The sequence below is a fragment of the Chrysemys picta genome, chromosome 16, assembly GCF_011386835.1.
Source record: "Chrysemys picta bellii isolate R12L10 chromosome 16, ASM1138683v2, whole genome shotgun sequence".
Classification (NCBI taxonomy): domain Eukaryota; kingdom Metazoa; phylum Chordata; order Testudines; family Emydidae; genus Chrysemys; species Chrysemys picta.
This window is the reverse complement of record NC_088806.1, coordinates 16,954,557-16,977,902: the sequence shown is the minus strand read 5'-3', so window position 1 is coordinate 16,977,902 and position 23,346 is coordinate 16,954,557. Positions and strand designations below refer to the sequence as shown.

At 50.4% G+C, this 23,346-nt stretch overlaps 1 protein-coding gene across 19 annotated transcripts in view; it reads right to left on the bottom strand.

The window, feature by feature from the left end:
* The window catches only part of ST3GAL4 (ST3 beta-galactoside alpha-2,3-sialyltransferase 4), a 154,796-nt gene that overhangs the window by 68,087 nt on the left and 63,363 nt on the right, over nt 1-23,346 (bottom strand). For 13 of the 19 annotated variants that reach the window (XR_010593281.1, XM_065570460.1, XM_042851963.2 and 10 more), the window contains one exon: nt 2,129-2,204. The exons of 5 other annotated variants lie outside the window; for them this stretch is intronic. Coding sequence is in view for 3 of the 14 variants with exons in the window: in XM_024107722.3 (XP_023963490.3) it covers nt 2,129-2,204 (76 nt within the window). In the remaining 11 variants the exon portion in view is untranslated. Of the gene's footprint in view, nt 1-2,128; nt 2,205-4,890; nt 9,591-23,346 lie in introns of those variants that run through there. One more of the 19 variants, XM_065570448.1, reaches the window with a different exon arrangement.

Below are 23,346 nucleotides of genomic sequence, written 5' to 3'. Positions count from 1 at the left end.
TGCTATATTACAAAAAAACGGGTATGCGTCTATTGTACAGAGCCTAACACCATGGGGTCCTAGTCCCTGGGTGGGGCCCCTAGACACTTGCCAACCTATAGCACAGAGATAGGGCCCTGACACCGCACATGGGTCAGAGCACGGATAAGGATGAGGCATGATAAGGAGGCCTCACAGGGACAGGTCTCTGCCCAGTTTGAAAGCCAACAGGGCCAGTTTAAGAATCAGTCCTCCACTCCCAGAAGACCCAGTTCAACAAAGCTCTGAAGCATATGCTTAAATCTCATGGGCTTCAAAGGGACGCAGGCACATGCATAAACTCAGATCTGAGCGTAAGTGGGAAGGACTTTGCTGACTCAGAGCCAAGGCAGGTGGACTGTGATTGGCGCTGCTCAGACCACCGGCTGGTGTTAGCCCAAGCAGCAGGAAAGCCGGGAAGGAAATGCAATAACCGTTGTGTGTCGTGTTCGGGGGACACCATGGGACAAACCCAAGGGGGCAGCCTGTGCAAACTGGGCAGCTGGAGAGAGCACAGACCAACAGGGCTGGGTCAGAGATAAGAGACCAAGGGCGCTGTATATTGTTGAACTGATTCTATTTCCAATACAAATCGGCACCGACTGCACACTGAGACGCAGAACTCTGGCCAGCTAGCCAGTACCATATATAGCAGGTCATTTCCACCCCACCCTGTTGTCATTGCACCTTCCGTCTCACTTTAATTACTGCACACGGTGGAGCTCCCCGGTAGCGACCTCGGCAAACTCCCCGACAGCAAAGTGACGTGAACATCACGTCTGTGTCATTCCGTAGCAAAGCTGCACTTCCCCTCCGGGCATGTTTCGCTCAGCCGGAGAGGGATTCTCCCTCACTCATGGGTGCTCAATGCTGCATTCCGCCCACCCTCTGCTCTCACTGAGCAGAGAGGAGAAATCGCCACTACCCTAGAAAACAGGTCTTGTTACAGTCACCCACGCCCACGCATCCCCGCCAGCACCCCCTGCCGCTTGTTGCTTCTCTCCCGGTGATTGTACCTGGAGACCTTTTGCCAGACACAATCCTTTCTATTAGATAAAACCCTGCTTCCGAGGAAGCATTTGCATATGATTTCTGTTACTGAACAACAGAAATAAGGAAGCATTCCACCGTGATACTCGGTAATTCACTGGCCAGCAGTAGCAGCTAACGTTTTGCTCAGCTATACACAGACACACGCCTTAATTACACCTTAATGACGGCACTAGATTCAGGTTTCAGTGGTAGCCGTGTTAGTCTGTATCAGGAAAAAAAAACGAGGAGTCCTTGTGGCACCTTAGAGACTAACAAGATTTGTGGTTTAAGTTTCCCAGCAAGTCACTAATCTGACCTGAAATTGCATAGAACACTCATGTATGCATCCTCAAGGGGCCACGTGACAGCTCTGTGATCCTGTTATTCAGAAACGGGCCATGCAGCCTGCACAGAGTCGGACTACCTCCCACACAGAGCGAAACATGTAAAATCACTTTCACGTGGAACGGGCCGGGGGGGGTCTCTCTGCATCCCTGCGGTCATACGTGAACGTAGCCGTCCCTGCTCCAGCGGGTCAATGCATGGGCCGCTAAACAATACAGAACAGGATCACATCCAGGTTAGATCAGCCTGGAGTTCGGACGGAGGGTTGAGGGCAGGGCTGGCTTTCACGCCTCACAGACCCAGAGCCCATGACTGGTTTTTTGCTGGTGATGGGTGCCTTCCAAATGCTAATGGTAAATAGAAGACTGGTGTTTCTATGGGGTCACGGATTCTGAAGAACCGTTATCAGAAAAGAAGAGGATGAAAAGTTACTGGGATGCTCTCTTTACAGGACATATGGGTCTTTGTTCCAGGTAACACAATTACTGGCTATTCCCCAGTGCAGGGGTTCTCAACCCAAGGGGTCCGTGAACAGGGGTCATGACCTCCTGGCCCTTCCCATAGTGCTAAGAGGGAGCAGGGTCCCTTATAGAACCATTGTCCTAGCACTCAGTGCAATAGTTCTTGTGCTGCCAATAGTGACATCTGAACCACTCTGCCCTCCTTTCCTTTGGAGAAAAGTAAAAAAATAAAAGGAACAGCTGGGGGGCGGGGGGAGAAGGAGTCTACTTACATCCGTCCCCTCATTCCAAAGCCGAGATGGCAGCACCTCCGCAGGGTGGGGCTTTACAATCCCACTCTTCCTTCCCCTATGAAAGGAAGACAAGAGACAGAAGGAGTACTTAGTGCAGTGGCATACAGGGAATTGTTACTCCTGGGGGAATTCTATGCCACTGCGTGTGCGCAGAATTCATGTCTCCTGCAGATTTCTTTGCTTCCCTGCAGAAAAATGACTTTCTGACAGGGAAGCAAAGGGAAGCTGCAAGAGCAGTCATGCACCACTCTCTCTAATAGAGCAGATACATCATTTCAGGCATCCGGAGCAGCCGGCAGAGCGGTAAATCACTGTGGGGCTGTGGACACCCCAGCCAGTGGCTCCTATCCTGAGCCGGGATCAGCTGCTAGTTCTGGCTGAGCTGGAGGCTGGAGAGGACTGGACTTCCTCTTCCCATGAAAGAAGTGACTGGGGCTGTGTTGGACCGACCCAGAAACCTCCCCCAGCTGCAGGAAACACAGCATCCACCGCTGCTTCCTGCCCCCATCGCTCCTCACCTGTGGGAGGAGGGGTCACTGTACCAGGAGCTGCTCCCCCATCCATCTAATCCCCGTGCATCCAGACCTCCCACACCCAGACCCCCCCGCCAAGCCTCACCCCGTACCCCAACCCCACTGAACCTTAACCCCTGCATGTGGAGCCCCCCTGCACCCAGACCCCCTGCCTCCAGAGCCCTACCTCTTCACCCAGACTACCCCCACTGAGACTACCGCATTCAAACCACCACCCTGAGCCCCCACATCCAGACCCCCATGCCACTGGCCTCTAACTAGCTGCACCCAGACCTCCATCCAGCCCCCGGACCTCCCAGATGAGACCCCCCCACACCCAGTCCCCTCCGCTGAGCCCCAACCACCTTCACCTGGAAGCCCCTGCAGGGTCTCATTGCCCCTGCACTTGGAACCCCACCCTCAACGAGCCTCTGTGCATCCAGATCCCCCTACACCTAGATCCCCCCACACCTAGACCCCCCCCCAAGCTGCCTGCACCCAGATTGCCCCACACAGAAACCTCTCACCCCACACCTGGATCCCCCCACACTGAGCCCACACTTGGATCCTGCCTGGTTGAGCCTGCCTGCCCCACACCTGGTGCGCCTGGCACAGAGGAGCAAGGCCCCTGGGTGTTTCTGGGGCAGGCCCAGGTCTTGTGCTGTGTCAGGGTCGGGTGCAGCCTCACCACTGAGTCCGTGTCCCGGGGTGGTGGCGGAGGGGCTGCAGGGTGATCTCCCACTTTCATGCAGCCAGTGGCCTGTGCTCCCCACTGCCATGCTGGAGACTCTGCATTTATTTATTGACAAATAAAACTTGCAGAATTTTAAAATATTGTGCGCAGAATTTTTAATTTTTTGGCGCCGAATGCCCTCAGGAGTAAATTGTGCATTACTTAATTGATTCTTGTATTCAGAGCCACTAGAACCCACTGGGCTGGGGTTGGGGAGTTATAGGACACGAATGTCCCCATGCATCTCACCACACACCGGCTGAGCTGTGAATTCAACCTCTGAACAGATAATTCCCCCTCCATCTCTTCCATTGCTCCTGCTACCGTGATCTAGTATCGTGCAACTAGGGGCCATCCCATCAGAGCCCGCACGCAGGGCTTGTTATTTCACCCTGGACGATGTTACCGATCCCAGCTCTTGAGCAGAAACAGAAGCTGCTACCTGAGATTAGCAGGGGGGGCATCTGGTGCCTGAAACTCAAAGCCATTTGTGCTGCTGGTGAGATGCAGCATCCCCACCTGTAAGCAGCAAGCTTCAAGACTCATTGACTGATTTTGAAAATGCCCAGCCCAGGGTGGCTTAGCCTAATCTTCTCAAGAGGATGTTTATGTATATTAATCTGTCACAGCAATAACCACAGGCCCTGCTGTGCCTCCTGGCTGCTTAGATTCCAACCAGGGCGGGTGCTCTGCCATACCTAGTTCATCAAAGGGGCACGGCACACTTAACAGCCCCAAGAAAAAACAAATTGAGCTGAATTGCCTGGATTCTTCTGGTAAGTTTCAGGTCTTGGCCCATGGGGTTTCCTCTCGCTGACACAGACCTCTGCTGCTCTGGGATGTTTAAGAGGATATAAAAGAACCAGATCCTAGGCATAAAACTTTACACATATGCACCCCTCCTTTTCCTGCACCCACAGGCTGCTCTTGTGGAGAGCCGCTGGCACAGTCCCGGTGCAGCATCTGCTGCGTCTCTGGTAATGTATTAGCATCTCAGTGCATGGAGCATCAGGGATGCTGTGGGGATCCTGATGCTAAGATCACCCCCAGCGCAATCAGTTAATAGCCAGGGCACTAGAGAGGATGGGGACCTCTCCGGACTGCTGGCCTCAGCTGATCGACCAGGAACCTTGTGGTCCATAAGCATCCATTGCGAGTCCTGGCAAAGGCACGGCAGGATCTATTTGGACTGGAACTTAGCCTGCTAAGGGAAACAACGGAAGCCCTGTCGCTCTGGAGATTACAAACCAGAGAGGGAGAAAGCATCTTTCAGTAGGCCAAGGCTCCCCCTAACTACCATCCACAGCCATCTTCTCTCACCTTCCTCATCTCTGATGAGTTTGCTATAAACTACCTCATGAGCTATTCCAGCTTTAGCTGACCTCCAGGAGGGGTTCCTAACTCCTATTGCTCTGCGTCCTCCTCCTGGAGTCTGATGGGACATGCAGCATTGCTTCTCACTTTTAGGTTTTAGTGAGAATTGCAACCCCACTTACATGCTATTGCATGCTGTTCTTGTCAGCAATGGAAGGCAGTAACCCCTAGTAGTTAGAGCAAGACTCCTGCGCCCAGCTGGCCACTGAATCACTTTGGACCAGTCTTTTAACCGCTCTCTGCCTCTGGTTCCCCATCTGTAAAACGGATCCAACAAACATCATCATCATCATCATGTACTGTGACAGACCCAGACCAGTGGGGTACAGGAGTCTGGTAGAGGGCAAATATACTGGTCACTGGATGAGTAGTTTTCTGTTCCCTGAGTGACCAGAGCAGGGGCTGCACTAGAGTAATCAGGAACCTGCTAGAACCAGTTAAGGCAGGCAGGCTAATTAGGACACCTGGAGACAATTAAGAAGAAGCTGCTAGAATCAATTAAGGTAGGCTAATCAGGGCACCTGGGTTTTAAAAGGAGCTCACTTCAGTTTGTGGTGAGAGTGTGAGGAGCTGGGAGCAAGAGGCGCAAGGAGCTGAGAGGGAAAGGGAGAGCTGCTGGAGGACTGAGGAGCACAAGCGTTATCAGACACCAGGAGGAAGGTCCTGTGGTAAGAATAAGGAAGGTGTTTGAAGGAGGCCATGGGGAAGTAGCCCAGGGAGTTGTAGCTGTCATGCAGCTGTTACTGGAAGCACTATAGACAGCTGCAGTCCACAGGGCCCTGGGCTGGAACCCGGAGTAGAGGGCGGGCCCGGGTTCTCCCCAGACCTCCTAATTGATCTGGACTGTGGGTTCTTCCAGAGGGGAAGGTCTCTGGGCTGTTCCCCAACCCTCATGGTGAATCTCTGAGGCAAGAAAATCAACCAATAAGCGCAGGACCCACCAAGATAGAGGAGGAACTTCGTCACAGTACCTACTTCACAGGGTGTGGCATGACTCAATGAGTCTGAGGCACGCAACGCTCGTCAGATGCTAATCTAGAGGTCACGTTCATCACAGAGCCGTTACTGCAAGAGCCAGTTTAGAAACACAGGTAAGAGCCAAAGAAGGACCAGCAAGGGTCTCCTCTGCAGGGAGGGCCCAGCATGAAATGAGGCCAGCTTCTCACAACGGTATCCGGGCTTTCCAGAAGAGAAGCGGTGGGATGCAGTCAGTTTGTTGCCCACCATCATCCTCATTCTCCTTGGGAGTGGAGCTCTGGATGACTAATTCTACATCTCCACTGAGAGTTGTTCTTTCCCTGGCTCACTCCTCCCCATCAAACCTCATCTCCCTGCTCCGAATCGGGTGCCACTTCAGTGTCTCCCCTCCCCATATTTTTAAATAGATCATCTATGTTTACTACACCGCCCCGCTTGGAGAGGGCCAGAAACGTAGGCGGCACAAAGTTAGCCTTGAAGGTCATTAGACAAGTATGTGAATCCTGAGCCACCTGACACATCCTCCCAATCCAACAACCTGTTTGTGAGCCAACCATTTATCCACCCTACCAGGCAGCGCTCCTCGGATCACTCAGCAAGCTTCCCCCGTTCTACACTCCAGTACCTTTGCGACAGTCATGATTAGAATTAGATGTGTTGCATTGCCATCAGCTGCCCATTCAGTTAGTAGGTCAAAGAGAGCATGATCTAGTTAACCAGGCCCCCTGCCCATGCTAGCCATTACCGCACAGCTTAGCTCTTCTCCAGTTGCTCTCCCATAGTAGATTTTCACCAGGCAGAGAAGCTTATTTAGTGCTGCTGGAATGTTTCAGAGTGACATCACTGGAGTTTAATTGTCCTGTGAATGGACAGAGAGCAATGAAAGCCAGAGAGCTGCAGCGGTGCCAGCTTCCACCCCACCCTCATCCCCCCAAAGCCCTGTTCTAACATGTTTCAATCCAGCCTGGGAGGGACCCCTTCTGGAGGAGTTCCGAACACACAACTCATTCCTTTTGGTCTTCCTGCCAAGATTGGAGTGAAGGGAGGCAAAGGAGAAGGACGTGGACCTGTGCCACTAGAAGAAAGAACCCCATTAGTTTCACGTGAACACCAAACAGTCTATAACAAGTGGGTGACCAGATCACCGGTAAGCCCTTAAGGGAAACATGCAGCCATCCAGTTCTCAATGGCAAACAACTCAGGAGTGCAACATACATGTGAAAGGTACGTATTGATAGAGCACGGTTTGCAAGGATTCCAGGCAAAATACAACAATGTGAGCAAAGCAACCTGAGCCGGCCTCCTTTCCCTACTCCTCAGAGAACAGCAGAAGTTCCCCCTAGCAAATCTCCGCTTCACTCGGACAAATATGAACGCCTTAGAACACCAGAGGAAGCAGATAGCAGGGGTTCCATCAGAGCAGCCCAGGGCAGGTTTGGCTCAAGTCTCCACTGCAGCGGTGCAGGATGGGAGATGTTACCTAATAGCACAGAACAGGTACGAGACACCTCCTGTGTTGTATATAGTCAGTGTACTGTAACCAGGCAGAGGGAACACACTCTGAACTTCATTCCAACTGGGCTCTGCTTTTTACTCACTCGGCAGGATTCCAATCCTCAAGCCCAGAGGCTGCTCCATAAACTCTGATCACACATCGCTCCCAGAGGCAGCCACTAGCCACCTCCAGCTCCGGCATGCGTGTTACCTGAGTGACAGGCTACACGATGCATGTTCCCCAGACCAGCACCTGATGCCGTAGCGTGTGTGGAATGCAATGAGGACCCAGTCTGGGCACACACAGAAAACAAATGGAAGCCTGCACACACCACATGGGAAAATGCAGAACATGACCTCATCCCTATAGCACTGGGATTTGCTAACATTAGAGAGGCAGTGGGGTAAATGACAAGAGAATCCAAAGCATGGAGGGCGAGGATGATGAGGATGGACGTGGAGGAGGTTGAATAAGCACTTATCACATTTTTCATCCTTAGGTCTCAAAGCGAAGGTAGCATTATCCCCATTTTACAGAGAGGGAAACCAAGACAGAGAAACGTGCAGCAGCATGGCTAAGGTGACAGCAAATCACTAGCAGAGCCAGGAATAGAACCCAAGCCCTCCTCAGCCTGAAGCCCCATCCGAGAACCCGCGTATTGCGGCTGCATGCTGGCAATCAGCTGACCGGATCCATCGCAGAAGTGGCTGCATTTCATTGGTCAGTGGCGAGAGTCAGCAGGCAAGGACACATCATCATGGCTTTATCAGCAGGAATCAGAGATGCATATTACTCACACAACAGTTATGCAAATATTGTCATGGAAGGGTCAATAAAACCTTTTATTGCACACACATAATTATGCTAGGGAAAATTTCAACACATTATTCTTCAGCTGTTCCTCTGAGTCTCCTGGGATCTGTAGTTCCAGCCTTTGGTTTTACATATCTGCCAAGATGGAAGCACAGCACCCCTCCCCGCCACGTCATAGGGTCCCTGCATGCAGTACAGGCTCAGAAGGAAAAAGTGCCACTTAGCACATACCAACCGGCTCTTCCAAGAAGGCTAGACATGTTTCTTCGAGGTTCCCTCTGCAGCACTGACCAAGCTGGACTCTGCTTACCTTGGGAGGAGCTGATAAAACAAGAGCCCAAGGGGAGCTAACGTTTCCATTCAAACCCAACTTTTTCTCACACGTCACATTATGCAGTGTCTTATGACTGTCACGCAATGAAAGATCCCATTGTAACACCCAGGCGCGCCGAGTTACAGCTGCTCTGGGAACCTCATATGACTTCCCTGAAGCTCCAATCTCAACCTCAGCGTGGCATTAATAAATACAGCCCATGAATACGTTCCCAGCACTTGCACACACATGTGAGAACCGCAATGAGGACTTCTTGGACTGGGCTGCAGCGAAAACAGTCCCCAAACAGGTTACACATCTGGAATACTGAAGTAACCAGATTCCATTATACAACAGCTGGTCAACACCATCAACATTAAGGTCTCAGTCCTGCTAGTGGCCCCATTAGCAAGGATACACCACAGTGTAGCTGATTGCTAACAGCTCCTCTTGAGCACATTCTGCTCTCTTACTCCAGAACTATTTTATGAAGAGGCTATGCAGACAAGGGCCAAACTAGCTCCCATTATGTTTTGGAGAGCGAGTTAACTCTGTCTCTTCCGCCGCAGGCTGCAGCAGCCTGTCCGCACTCCCAGTTTCTGCTTGCAGTGCTTGTCTCAGAGGAGTTGAAATCTTTCAGAGGGCCGGGGGATGGAGGGTAACAACCAGCTGTTGAGGTCATGGGCCATCACTGCGAATGGGCAAGTCCCACAGAGAAGACATGTTTTGCAGTATCCCATGGTTACGTACTGTCTAATGGTCAAAGCAGAGCACTGGAGTCAGAACTCCCGGAGCCTAGTCCTGGCTCTACACTGACTCACTTTGTGCCCTTGGGCCGCCCGCTGAGGGAAACTGAGGCACTCTAGCCCCCCCAAGTGTTGTTCTCCTTAATGTTAATGCTGCTCCAGTTACTAACCCTCTGCAAGTGCCCAGCCTCAGTGGGAATTGGGGTCAGGGTACAGGTGCTGCTGCTGCAAGCAGAATGTGGCCTGGCATATTTATTGGCGAGACTGATACAGCTAGACGAGTGAAGAAAATAAATCAGCTTAGCATAATGGATTTACAATCTGAAATCCAGCTCAGCCCTAATCAATGCCCCCATCTCTACCCAGCACCAGCCCTGCTCGCTTGGCAAGCAGAAAGGGGCAGCTCCCTTAGAACCACCACTCATCTGTTCTGCTCCAGCAGAGGTCACCAGTGCGTGAGTGCTCGCTCTCTCTCTCTCTCTCTCTCTCACACACACACACACACACACAAGCGCATGGGAGTGCAGACTGCACTGTCTCGGGCATGCTCTAAAGCATGAATTAAAGTTGCTGTGAAGAGAGAAATCTCCTACTTGTGCATTTCCAGTTCAGGCATTGCAAGTGCAAAACTGGGGTCCTCTCTGTCTCTAGAGGAGGTTGCAATGTTAAGAAATGAAGGAAGCTCTCTGAAGAGATTTTTAACTCATTCCATCACACATTACTTTAGCTTCTAAACCAGTGGCTCTCAACCTTTCCAGATGACTGTACCCCTTCCAGGAGTCTGAGTTGTCTCGCGTACCCCCAAGTTTCATCTCACTTAAAAACTGCTTGCCTACAAAATCAGACTTAAAAATACAAAAAAGTGTCACAGCACACTGTTACTGAAAAATCAGACTCTCTCATTTTTGCCATATAATTATAAAATAAATAGTCTGGAATATAAATATTGTACATACATTTCAGTGTATAATATATAGAACAGTACAAACAAGTCATTGTCTGTATGACATTTTAGTTTGTACTGACTTCACTAGTGCTTTTCACGTAGCCTGTTGTAAAACTAGGCAAATCTCTAGATGAATTGATGTACCCCCGGAAGACCTGTGTGCATACGCCTAGTTGCAAACCACTGTTCTAAAGCCTTTGCATTCATGCATTTCTAGAGGAGAAGTGAAAAAGGAAATGCAAAAACATGCATTAGCAAGAAAAATATGTAGGCATTCTCCAGAGAATGCAACACAAACATAAAGGCAGGTTAACGCTGGCACGCTTTACTCTGCATTAATTCTGATTAATTTCAGATCATCACTTGACTAAAATAGATTTGCCTTTTCAAGGGAAAAAGCCCTTCTGTTTGCTGTGGGCTGTGGAAGTGGTTCTTAGAACTAAATTACAAGGCCAGTATTTTTAGACAGAAATAAGTAGAAATTCCAGACTGCACCTGACATATAGGTTGTGTTAATGCTACTGAAACGTCTGTGGTGTCAGGAGAGACTTGTTTAGGGAGCGTCCCCTTAAAAAACAGGCTAAAGTAACACATGGTGCCCAGCACCCCATGGGCAGACACTGAGTCTCTTGCATTGAAGCTCACAGAGGCCCTGCCTAGAGGGCTGGCTGACCTTTGCCTTGCTCCAAAGCACACACATTATACATACAGCAGATAGTCTGAGAGTCTCCAACCTCCATGGGTAACCACCTGTGATAAATGAAGGATGGGGGATAGCTCCCTTTTATGGGCACCCAGCCAGCTAGCTATAAAATCCCTGTTAGAAGCTGTTCTATACTTGCTTTACCGGTAAAGGGTTAAAAAGTCCAGAGATAAAAGGAAGGGAGTGGGCACCTGACCAAAAGAGCCAATGGGAGGGCTAAAACTTTTTAAAATTGGGGAAAAACTTCCCTTTTGTCTGCCTGTCTGTTGTTCTCCCGGAGAGCAGGGACAGGGCTGGAGCTATGCTGTAAAAGCTTGGGTCAGGTATGAAAATCATCAGATCCTACCTAGAAACTACTCATTTGAAACCCCAGATATGTAAGTAGATCAGGAAATGTCTAGGAAGACACAATTAGGTTTCTCTCTTTTATTTCTTTATGGCTTGTGGACTCTTCTGTGCTAACCCCAGGCGCTTTTGTTTTGTTTGTAACCTTTAAGCTGGACCTCAAGAAGCTATCTTGATGCTTAATCCTTGTAATTATTTTTTTTAAAACCTAGCAAAAGGCCTAAGTTCCAGATGTATTTTCTTTCTTTTTGTTTTTAATAAAATTTACCTTTTTTAAGAACAGAATTGCATTTTTGTGTCCCTAAGAGGTTTGTGCACATGTTGTTTAATTAGCTGGTGGCAACAGCTGATTTCTTTTGTTTTCTTTCTCAGCTCTTCCCCCTGGGGGGGTGTGTGTGAAAGGGCTTCAGGGAACCCCACAGGAAGGAATTCCCAAGTGTGCCTTCCAGGGGTCTCAAAGGGGTTTTTGCACTTGGGTCGTGGCAGCATCTACTCATCCAAGGTCAGAGAAAAGCTGTAACCTTGGAAATTGAATACAAGCCTGGAGTGGCCAGTATTAATTTTTAGAATCCTTGTGGGCCCCCACCTTCTGCACTCAAAGTGCCAGAGTGGGGAATCAGCCTTGACATGGTGGCAGAGGTGGGATCATTTTGAATCAGAAGCACAGACCTCAGGATTTTAAAAGGACACATTTTTCCTTTTGACAGCCTGCAAAGCCAGGAAGGGTGTTTTTTTCCTCTTTCTTTCTTTCCTTTTCTTTTCTTTTCTGCCTGAGGGGGAACAGGCATGCAAAAGGTTCAGTCTGCCAAGCCAGGGAGTCCAACAAGCAGTTTATTTTTTTTCTAGCTTCGTCGCAACGAAATAGCTAGGATAGAGTAGGGCAGCCCTGTGCATGAGGTTGCGGTTGGGCACCGAAACCCTAGAGCAACCAGTCTTCCCAAAGCAGCACGCCATGGAAAAGACAGACCCAGATCAAGCCCAGACATCCAGCTCCATGACAGAAATGCAGAGAGGGAATGGGCTACAGGAGATTTCCCAGGAGGGCAGGGTCAGCCCTCTCCAATCCAGGATCCAGATGCCAGGATGGAGGGATGCCCTTAACCCAGGCCAAGTTCTAACTGCGGAAGAAAGGAATTTCTTCCTAGAGATGAAGCGCTGGGAGGCGGAAGCGGAGGCGAAATGCTTGGAGATGAAGCGCTGGGAGGCGGAAGCCAAGGAGAGGAGAGAGGGGAAGCGCTTGGAGGTGGAAAAGGCTAAGCTGGATCAATCAGGTAGCCCTAACAGTCCCTCTCCAGGTACCGCTCCCCATTTCAAGAAATTCCCCACATACAAGGTAGGCGATGATACAGAGGCCTTCTTAGAAAATTTTGAAAGAGCCTTCCTTGGGTACAACCTCCCTCCAAACCAGTATACAGTGGAGCTGAGGCCACAACTCAGTGGACCCCTAGCAGAGGTGGCAGCTGAAATGTCTAAAGAACACATGAACAAGTATGAACTTTTTAAACAAAAGGCCAAAATTAAGATGGGGCTAACCCCCGAGCGTGCCCGTCGGCGGTTCAGAGCCCTAAGGTGGAAACCAGACATGGCATTTTCCCGACACGCCTACCACATTGTAAAAAATTGGGATGCCTGGATATCAGGAGCAAATGCTAAGGCTCTGGAAGATCTGTCTCTCCTCGTACAAATGGAGACGTTCTTAGAGGGTGTTCCTGAGGGAATAGAAAGGTACATCCTAGATGGGAAGCCCAAAACTGTGATCGAGGCAGAGAAGAAGAAAGCTAGTAGCAGATGGTGCGAATACCAAAAGGGGCAACCAAATACTCAACGCTTTCAGTACAGCAGCTGCATTCTAACCAGATATACTCAGCACTCCCCTAACGGCAGCATGACGGGTGCGTTCTGCCCCAGAGCAAGTGCTTTGTACCAGGCAGCCAAGGGGCTAAGTCCGGGATATTGTTACATGACCTCACAGTCTGTTCCTTAGCCACTCCCGGGCCCTGGAATAACGATGCAGGTGGAGCTCTGGAAGCAGAACCACAGTCATTTATCCCTGGCAGAGGGCACAACGGCACCTGCCCTCCTGCTGCTGGCGTGGCTGTACAGCAGTTTCTACCCCATCCCTGTAGAATGCATCTCCCTACCATGGACTTCCTTGCAGAGTAGCTTCCTGAGACAAGGATCTCCGCTCCCCCCAATCTGGGAGGAGCCACGCTTATTAGGGGCTGCCTATGCAGGGTGCCAACAGCCACCAAGCCAGGTCACCTGGCTGAAGAGATGAGTTTGGTTGTGGGGGGAAGGGGTTTGGAGTCTGCAATGTCTAAGAGGAGCTCCCCTCGCCCAGCCCCAGCTGAAAGGAGCTGGCAGACAGGCTGGGGAATGTAGTTTTAGTGGGGGTGTTGATTTAGTGGGTGTTGGCCCTGCTTTGAGCAGGGGGTTGGACTAGATGACCTCCTGAGGTGTCTTCCAACCCTGATATTCTATGATTCTATGTAACATTACAGAATCCAGGTTGAGTTAGCAGAGAGGGGTGGGGTTTTTTTTTTGGGGGGGGGGGTATTTTATTTTATTTCTGATGTTTGTTCAGCTGCTTAAGAACCATATTTGTACAGCTGCTGAAGGAGAGAAGGGGGGTGGGAATTAAAGCATGAAGTTTGAATGAATTTCTCTCTCCCACAGCCTAAGTGGAGAAAAAATAGAAACATTCAATGCTGCAAAAGAGAGGAGAGACTTGGTTCAATATTTAAAGAGCTCCGAGACTCCAGACGGAGTTTTCAGTTTCAGCCCCTCATCTTGAGAGCCGGGATCTGTGGGGGAGGCGATTTCACAAGTACAAGCTTCAACAGCTATTGTTAAACAGTCGGGAATGGTTTTTAAATAGTCATGGATTCCAAGGCCAGCAGGGACCATGGTGATCATCTATCCAACCTCCTGTATGATACAGGCCAGAGAACGGCCCCCAAATAATTCCTAAAGCAGAGCTTTTAGCCAGACCTCCAATCTGGATTTTAAAATGGCCAGTGATGGAGCATAGACACAGTGACACATTCATCTACAGGGGAACAAGGAGGCTAGTGGCAAGGTACAAGAGTGCAAGCAATTTGTTAGGGCCTCCCCCAACAGGGGGGCGGGAGGGGTCATTTATAACAGGACACAATGGGATGGAACAGGCAGGATCCGTCTGACCTGGAGGCGATACTGCACGGCCGGATTAACGCACATGAATCATAGAATATCAGGGTTGGAAGGGACCTCAGGAGGTCATCTAGTCCAACCCCCTGCTCAAAGCAGGACCAATCCCCAGACAGATTTTTACTCCAGTTCCCTAAATGGCCCCCTCAAGAATTCAACTCACAACCCTGGGTTTACTAGGCCAATGCTCAAACCACTGAACTATCCCTCCCCCGCACGTGGAAGGGAGGGAGGAGGACTGGACTAGCAGGGACGTGGCAGGTCAAGACTGCGGGGCATCAGCAGAGCTGCGGGGGAGCTCGTGACAGGATTCAGAGCTGTACCAAAGAGCAGGGGACTGGAACAGCAGAGGGGGCTGTGGGTGAGAAGTGACGAACTATGGCAGAGCTGTGTGGGAACCAGTCACTCTCCCCCTGATGTTATCTTCCCCATGGCTCCTTTCTTTACATTCCTTTACCCTTCCTGATCAAACCTAGCCTCAAGACCTCCGGAGAGTTTGGCCGCCCTCCCTTCGAACCTCTCCTCCTGGTATCTTTGGTACTGAGTCATCAGCAAGGCTGTGCCCAGCATTCCAGGTGCGGGCTCGACACAGATACGGATTGATTTGGAGCTCATCAGTGCCAGCTGCTAAAGGGCAGCCAAGGAGGCAGAGAGAGTTTAGAACTCCGGCAGGTTTGCTCCTTTGCCAAGGAGAAAGCCACCCGCAACGACCAACCTTCCCCATGGGAGAGCGAGGCCCAGATCCTCAAAGGTTTTCAGGTACCTAACTCCCATTGGAGCTGGGCACTTAAATACCTTTGAGGATCTGGGCCTTAGCCTCCAGAGGTAGAGAGATGTTAACCCCACCCTTTATACTTAGTCTAATTACGAAGGAAATATGCCGGCTCTTCGGTAACAGGTTTCCAATTGGACTCTTCTTTTAGTTGGAGGCTGTTGCATATCGGAATTACTTGCAGGGCAGGTTCCTAGGATTGGACACGCAAGAAAGAGATTTGCATAGCAGATCCCAAAACAAAAATAGGCTCATTGGGTGCCCAAACAGCAAGCTCCTGGATCCTGCGGGAGGATCAGGGATGGAAGGAGCGATCAGGGACCGGCTTTACACACATGCTGTTTGCCCCAAGGAGGGGCTTACAGTAGCCTCAAGAAGGAAGGTCTGTGGCTGAGGCTTTGAATTGGATTGGGTTCACAGCCCAGCCAGACACTCCTTGTGAAATCTTGAGGGAGCCACAGAAGGCCACGTTCCCAGGTGCCCAGCACCTGCAGTTGGGGCCAGGTTTTCAGAAGAGTTCAGCACCCATCAGCTCTTTTGAAAAGACATCTCTTAATCGGTGTGACAGAGCTGTAAAACCAGGATAACAAGTCTGTCCTACTTCACCGGGTTGTTGGAAACAATCACACACAGTAAGGAGCGCAGCGTGCAAATACCAAAGTGACAGAGGCCACATAAGATCCCCACAGGGGCTGGGAGGAGACCAGAGACCTGCATAACTTTGGTTTTTCCCTTGGGGGGGGAAAAATTAGTTTGCTCAAAGCAAAAAAAAAAAAAAAAAGGGGGGGGGGGAAGGGGGGCAAATTTTATAGAACCAAAACTGACCCTGTGAAATGTGTTTATGATCAACCATACGAGAGAGTTGAAAGGTTACAGCACACACCTAAAGAAAAAAAAATTTCCACTCACTTTTTGGTTTGTTAGACTTTGTTGGAATTTTCCATAGCACAATGAAGAAGGGGAGTTCTTGTCAAGCAAGTTTCAATAAAATCAGCGTAATCGGACAGCCCCGCCACCATTTCCACCACAGCTTTAGCGTGCTAGGGGGCAGGAACTGTCGCTCTGTGAGTGGGTGTGAAACTGATGTTACAAAAAAACCACATCTGCACCCAATAGGAAAAGAACAATATACATAAAACCGAAATGTGGTGCCAACACAAATCCCACAGCTGACACCTGCAAACTTGAACTACTTATCTCAGACTTGGTAAGCTCGCTTCTTATCTACAAGGACAACCCAAAACAAATAGACGGGAAGGTGGATCAATTCTACAGACATTCAACCTTGAGGTCCAGACTGGATCGCCTCTCATCCCACAGCCTGGTCTTTGTACACAGATGACAAATCTAAACATACACACGCACACACCTCAGCATGGGACACAAGCTTCTGAACACGCCTAGAACATCCTGAACTCTCCGAGAATCTACCATATTGTTTCCACCCGCACAAAGATACTTTACACTGCCATACCCTTTGGGTAGGTCAACAGCTGGAGCGGGGACTGTGATTCCCAGCCCCAAATGTAATGCCCTTCCTTCCTCCCCAATTCTGAAATATTTCTGTATAAACATTGCATAGCACTCTAAGTTTATGCACGGCTAAGCTGCGGTGTGAACTACGTTGCTCAGCTGTGGTGCTAGCTATAAATAGAACAGATGTATCTTTCTTGCCCTGAAGTGCTTTAGGTTGTCTGGAAAAAGAAATAAAAAGAGAGGATACAAAAAGCACACATTCCGGAATTTTTACTATCCAAAAGGTTTTGTTCATCTGAGTTCATTTTGCTGCATAGATGCAGTTTCACCAGTTTTATACCCCTGCATTTAGCATTCCTGCAGAGCGTGAAAAAGGAATCACTCGGGCCTTGCCCAGGGGACTGGCACACTAAGACAACTGCAACACTCCTCAAAGCTGGAAGGTGTCCCACGCTTGCCTGCCAGACAACCATCACATTCCCTTTACTCCGTCAGACCAAGCCCACTTCCTGATTTCCCCCCAGCACCGGGCAAGGTCTTCAGGTTTAAGTCAAGTCAACGGAACTACACCAATTTACATCAGCTGGCGCCTGGATTCCAAGCCATGTTTGCACAAAGCTCGGCACTCGCAGAAAGTTTGAATTTCACATTGTTTCGGGAGATGTTAGGCTTTGCGCAACAGATGGTCAATTTCACATCTTCCGGGAAATCTGCAGCGACTGCGGACAGCACTGTGAATGCAGCCTCCCCCTTGCAGATCATGCAAGGGGAAAGGCAATCGGAGCTCTATGTTTTCAATCACGCAGATCCTGGGAATAATCCACTCCCACCAGGGAGAGAAGGGCCAGACTTTGTAGTCACCCCAGCAATGCAAAAAAATCCTTAAGCCCTAATTGGTGAAAATGGTTTAAAAGGAAAATAAAGTTACTGTTTCTGGAGCTTCGTTTAATTCCATTTTACTAGACAACATTGGGACCCTGTCTTTACTAGCAGCAGCATGTAATGAAGTCATTATACCCATAAATCAAGAAACAAAGAGCTCACAGGAGGGCTCTGGATTGGCTCTTTTTTTTAGTTAATATAAGCAATGCTATAGAAGTGTCCTTGTAAATACACAGGAATCTTTGTTGTAAACAAAAAAGATAACAATAATACACATTAGGCGGCTGTTAATTAGCCAATGCAGCTGTTTGCATGGCCTTGCTTCCCGACCAGCTTAGTCTGTAGCAAGTTATCAGCCAGGTTGGAATACGAGCATCCAGTGGTTTGCAGCATGGAGATGATGAGGGATTGTTTGCAGTTTGGAGGGAAATGCAGCCAATGGCCTGATCCCACTGGTCTTACCACTCAGCCATGGGCACGTTCCACATTCAGAAACAGGCTGTGTCTAAAACACCCTCCCTAAAAGCCTGGCTTACGAAACTGGGTCTTATTCACAGTTTGTGCATGGAGCAACCGAGGCACAGAGAAACGGAGACTTGCTCAGGGTCACCCCTCTCCTCTGCCAAGTTCCAGGGGGGCAGGGAGGTGAGTAGAAGCATGGGCGCTGGGCAGCCTGCAACCTCTACTCTCGCAGGACTCCTTCCACTCACTGACCCTCGACTCCATGCCAGGGGAAGCGCTGGCTCAAGGACTAGTACAGATGGGGAGAACTCCTTTGGAAGCCAGGAGGGGAAAAGGGCAAACTAGCAACATGACACACCTGTGGGAGTTCAGCCTTGGGGGCACTAGCACTCAGCCAGCTTGCTGTCAATTTCACCTGCTCTGCTAGAGGCCAGCTGCTAGCAGGGACTGGCTAAAATTAAGACAACAAACCACTGGGCTGGACCCTGAAAGCCATGACACTGCAGCTTGTAGGGCACAATCCCAGGCCAAAGCTTCTCTGGGTTATCCTATTTCCTACTGTTGGCCCTTCTGACACCAGGGTCTGTTCCCTGTGCTGAGCAATACAAGGCCACAGTCATCTACCTGGAAAAGAAATCAGTAGTGTGGAATCTGGACTTATGCTAAGTGTAGCTTGTCTTATTTACACCCATCCAACAGCCCTGGAAGGAGACGGTCAAACAGCACGCAGGACAATCCCCTCTACCGGGAATCACAGCCTAGCACCAATGCCTTGTTCCCAGGGAGCAGCTCTGCCCCAAGAATTTACTCTAGTTACATCCTAAGACAGCGCGCAAACTCTCCTGCAGCTGACACAGCTCTTTCCATGCAGAAACATATAGAACTAAAAACTAAACAAAGCATGTCTTGGCAGGGATGAACATTTGCTCACATGCTAAGGCCTGGTCTACACTGGGGGGGGAGGAGAGGGGGGAAATCGATCTAAGTTATGCAATTTCAGCTACGTGACTAACGTAGCTGAAGTCGACGTACTTAGATCCACTTACCACGGTGAGTCGACTGCTGCCGCTCCCCCCGTCGACTCCGCCTGCGCCTCTCGCCGAGCTGGGGTACAGCAGTGGACGGGAGAGCGCTCGGGGATCGATTTATCGCGTCTAGACAGGGACTGGCTCCACCTCCCATTTGAAACCCAGCTTCTGCCCTCTCCTTAAACTTACAGGTGCCTCCAGGAGCAGCACACAAAGGGAGGAGTGAGGGAAACAAAACACAATCATGCAGAAAGCACAGGGGACTGACGGACGCACAAACACACAGGCGGGCGCGCACATACACAAGAACTGTTGACGGAGAGCCAAAGTCCACTAAGCAATGCCAACCCTGAGGCAAGCCAGCAACAAGGTGGGCATAGACCATTTCCCCGCAGTACCACCCATTCCTACGAAGACTTTGGCTCCAATCAGCCAGCTACACCAACACCTGCAGAAAACTCCCAAGAAGAAGATAATTCAGCAAGCCAAAGATACAATGCAACTGGATTCCCCAGCAGGGGCATGCCCTTTATACACCTCACTTCCAGCTGTTTCTTCTGACGATCCTACCGTCCCTGCTCACGGGACTCCAGAGATCAACCACACCTCGCTCAGAACGGAGCACCTCAACGTTGCCCAGTTACTTCACGACCCAGCACGACGACGCCAGGTGGAGTCTGCCACAAGATCGCCCGATTCCTCTGGCAGAGTGGGCCCGGCACAGCTAGCGATCTCACGTCTGCGTCGGCATCCACACAAACGCCCAGGGCACAGCCTTAACATTACAGGGTGGGGGGAGCTATTTGGGGCTTATCAGACCAGCTAGCACAGTCGTTACAAAAGGTACCACGCATGGTCATTCTCCAAGACTGGAGTGAACCCCAGTATGAGCGAGTGAAGCTCGGAGATCAGTTAGACTGAAGTCACTGCCAACACAAAACCTTGTGATTTAAAGCCATGGATCACAGGATTCCTTAATGAGGCTAAATGCTCCCCCAAGCCAGCATAATGGGCTTTAACTTCCTGGCATGGCTGCTCGCACATGATCCTGGCACCGTTTTGCCCACACGCTGCTGGGGCCACCGCCCTGTGGGAAAAGCACAACCTGGAGGACAATCCAATGGAGGGCCAGGTAGCAGGAGCACAAGAAGAGGTTAGGAAAAGGCTGTTTTGAATGAAGGGCTAGAATCTCCCACTGAACCTCTCCGGGGCCTTTCTACTTAGCACTTAAACTCCCTGGCCTTCTGTATCTTCAGAGCATGTACAGACACTACATCCAACACCCTGCGGGGAAGGAAATGGAGGCACAAGTCATTTGCACAAGATCACACCCAGAGGCAGTGGGAGAACCTGGATGAGAACCCAGCCAAATTACACCTGGCACAATGCACGGTGCTCACGGGACTCCCACGATGTGCCTCCATGGTTCATCCACAGGGGAGCCCATGGTGCACCACAGTCCAGACAGGAAACCAGGCACCCGGGAGAATGGGGGGACATGAGGTACCATGGCAGCCCAGGCTGACATCTGTTGATTTGACGTTAACTAACCCAAAACATTTCATTCCGAAACCAAAAGAGAGAGAGAGAGAGTGAGTGTGTGTGTGTATATATATCTCTCTCTATTATATATATATATATATGCAAAATAGATATTTTCCCCCAATGGAAAATTCAAATTTTGCAGAGACAACATTTTCTGTAAAAGAGAAAAAAAAAAAGAAAAATTCCTGAACTGCTCTAGTTGCATCACAACATCCAGGCATCACCACGAGACAGCCTCAGTCCACGCACAGGTTTCATGCTTTCCGGAGCTGGCGTGTTTATCAGAGATTAATTAGCTGGGACTGTTTGTTTTAGATGCGTAATTGTAGCCTAAAGGACTTTTGCACTACTAGCAAGCATTTTATCAATAATCAAGTGGTTTATTGGGAGAGCGGGCCATGGAAAGGGTTATTAATGGACCAGTCAATGTCCTGAATGCTGCCATAAAACAATTAGATCATTCCCTCCTATATCTTTTCTGAGCATTAGCTCTTTTCATTACAGTGTATTCGAAGCAAGGAATAACTCCATCCACCAGCCTCAGCGGGAGGAGAGCACCCGATGAGACGTCCAGAATACTGCTCTTGGCTGGGTGGAGTACGGGGGTCCCTGGTATACGTCTCCCCCTTATCCGTTGTTTCACATATTTGTTGCTCATCAATAGGCGAACAGTACTGTACTGTAGGTTGCAAACGACGGCTATGCGGATCGGGACTGAGGTGAATTGAAATATGTTCCCCTATTGTATAGTACTGTACTTTTGTCTTCCAATCAACTCAGGTGCCTCCTGCCTGCCGCAATCAGTTGTTCAGCAGCATTTGGGAGCAGTGCCGTGTCTCCGGTACAGGAGGACCCAGACAGAGGTAAGGGGGCAAAGGCTGGAGGTGGGCACGGGGCCAGGAGTGGAGTCTTGGGCACACAACCAGAACCCCGCGAGCGGGGCCAGTGGCAGACCCCTGGCCGTGGGGCCTGCGGCCAGGACCCCAGGAGCAGAGCCCTGGGAGTGGGGGGCTGGGTGCGGGGCCCCGGACACGGTGCCAGTGGCCAGGGAGTGGGGCCAGCACCACAAGAGCAGAGCCCCAGGCAGCGGCTGGGAAGCGGGACCAGCAGCCGGGACCCAAGCTCCAGTTGCAGGGCCGGGGAACTGAGTCCCGGGCACAGGGCCCCAGGCATGGGGCCAGCGGCCGAAGAGCAGGGCCGGTAGCCGGGACCCAAGCCCCGGGCTGGGGAGTGAAAGCCTGGGCGTGGGGCCAGCAGTCCCGTGTAAAACCGGGGGTGCTGCAACATCCCCCGCACTCCTAGTCCCCGCGCCTATAGGAGAGGGAGGAGCAGGGACGGGGCACTCTCAGAGGAGTACTGTACAGAACTGTACTGGTGGGTCCCTGGTATACATCATTTCGGTATCCGTCGCCCTTTTCAAGAACACAACCCCGTATGTTCCCCTGGCCTGCTCAGCTAGCTAGGGACTGGGTAGAACTGCGGTGAAATTGGGCCCAGTCCTATTCAATAGATTCATAAATGATCTGGAAAAAGGGGTAAACAGTGAGGTGGCAAAACAGAATGTTGGGCATCATTAAGAGAGGGTTAGATAATAAGAGAAAATATCACATTGCCTCCACAGAAATCCATGGTACGCCCACATCTTGAATACTGCGTGCAGATGTGGTCACCCCATCTCAAAAAAGATATATTGGAATTGGAAAAGGTTCAGAAAAAGGCAACTAAAATTATTGGGGTATGGAACGGCTGCCATACGAGGAGAAATGAATAAGACTGGGACTTTTCAGCTTGGAAAAGAGACAACTAAGGGGGATATGATAGAGGTCTATAAAATCATGACTGGGGTGGAGAAAGTCAATAAGGAAGTGTTATTTACCCCTTCTCATAACACAAGAACTAGCGGTCACCAAATGAAATTAATAGGCAACAGGTTTAAAACAAACAAAAGGAAGTATTTCTTCACACAACCCACAGTCAACCTGTGGAACTCTTTGCCAGAGGATGTTGTGAAGACCAAGACTATAACAGGGTTCAAAAAAGAACTAGGTACATTCATGGAGCACAGGTCCATCAATGGCTACTAGCCAGGATGGGCAGGGATGGTGTCCCTAGCCTCTGTTTGCCAGAAGCTGGGCATGGGCAACAGGGGATGGATCACTTGATGATTACGTGTTCGGTTCATTCCCTCTGGGGCACCTGGTATTGGCGACTGTCGGTAGACAGGATACTGGGCTAGATGGACCTTTGGTCTGACCCAGTCTGGCCGTTCTTATGTACATGCCTCCCGCAGTTCAGGCTTTATTCATCAGTTCCTCTCCTGAGCTGTTGTGCAGAGCTGAGCGCTGTTGAGCAGCTGTGAAATCCCACTCCAGAAATGGCCACGTTTCATTGTTGGAGGAAGTGATTTCTGTGGGTGCCTCTTGGAGATGCAGCACAAACCTGGCATCCCAGGGGCAGGGGGTGCTCAGGTGGCTTTGAGCCAAGTCTGGCCTGCTCGGCGGCTGAAACTGCCCCCATGGAGCCCAAACCAGGCTGCCAATGGGTGGCAGCACCACACAGACCTGTCTTTGTGGCGCCCACAATGGCCCCATTCCCAGCACACCACTGACAGCGGAGCTTGCTCATGGCCACCCTACTCTGCCCCTGCCCCATGGGAATTCTCCCCTGGCCTGACGCAGCCTTTGATGGGCTGCAGAGGGAAGGAGCCCGAGCCTGGATTTTAGATAGACACAGACAGAGAGGCCGGCTGCAAAGCCTGTCCGCAGGGCTACGGAGCACTATATGAAAGAAGAGAATACTGAATATCTACCTGCCAGGCGTTACCAGCCTAGGAATAATTGCACTGCAGTGACTCTTGCTTTCATTAAGGGCAGAGCATTCATCTT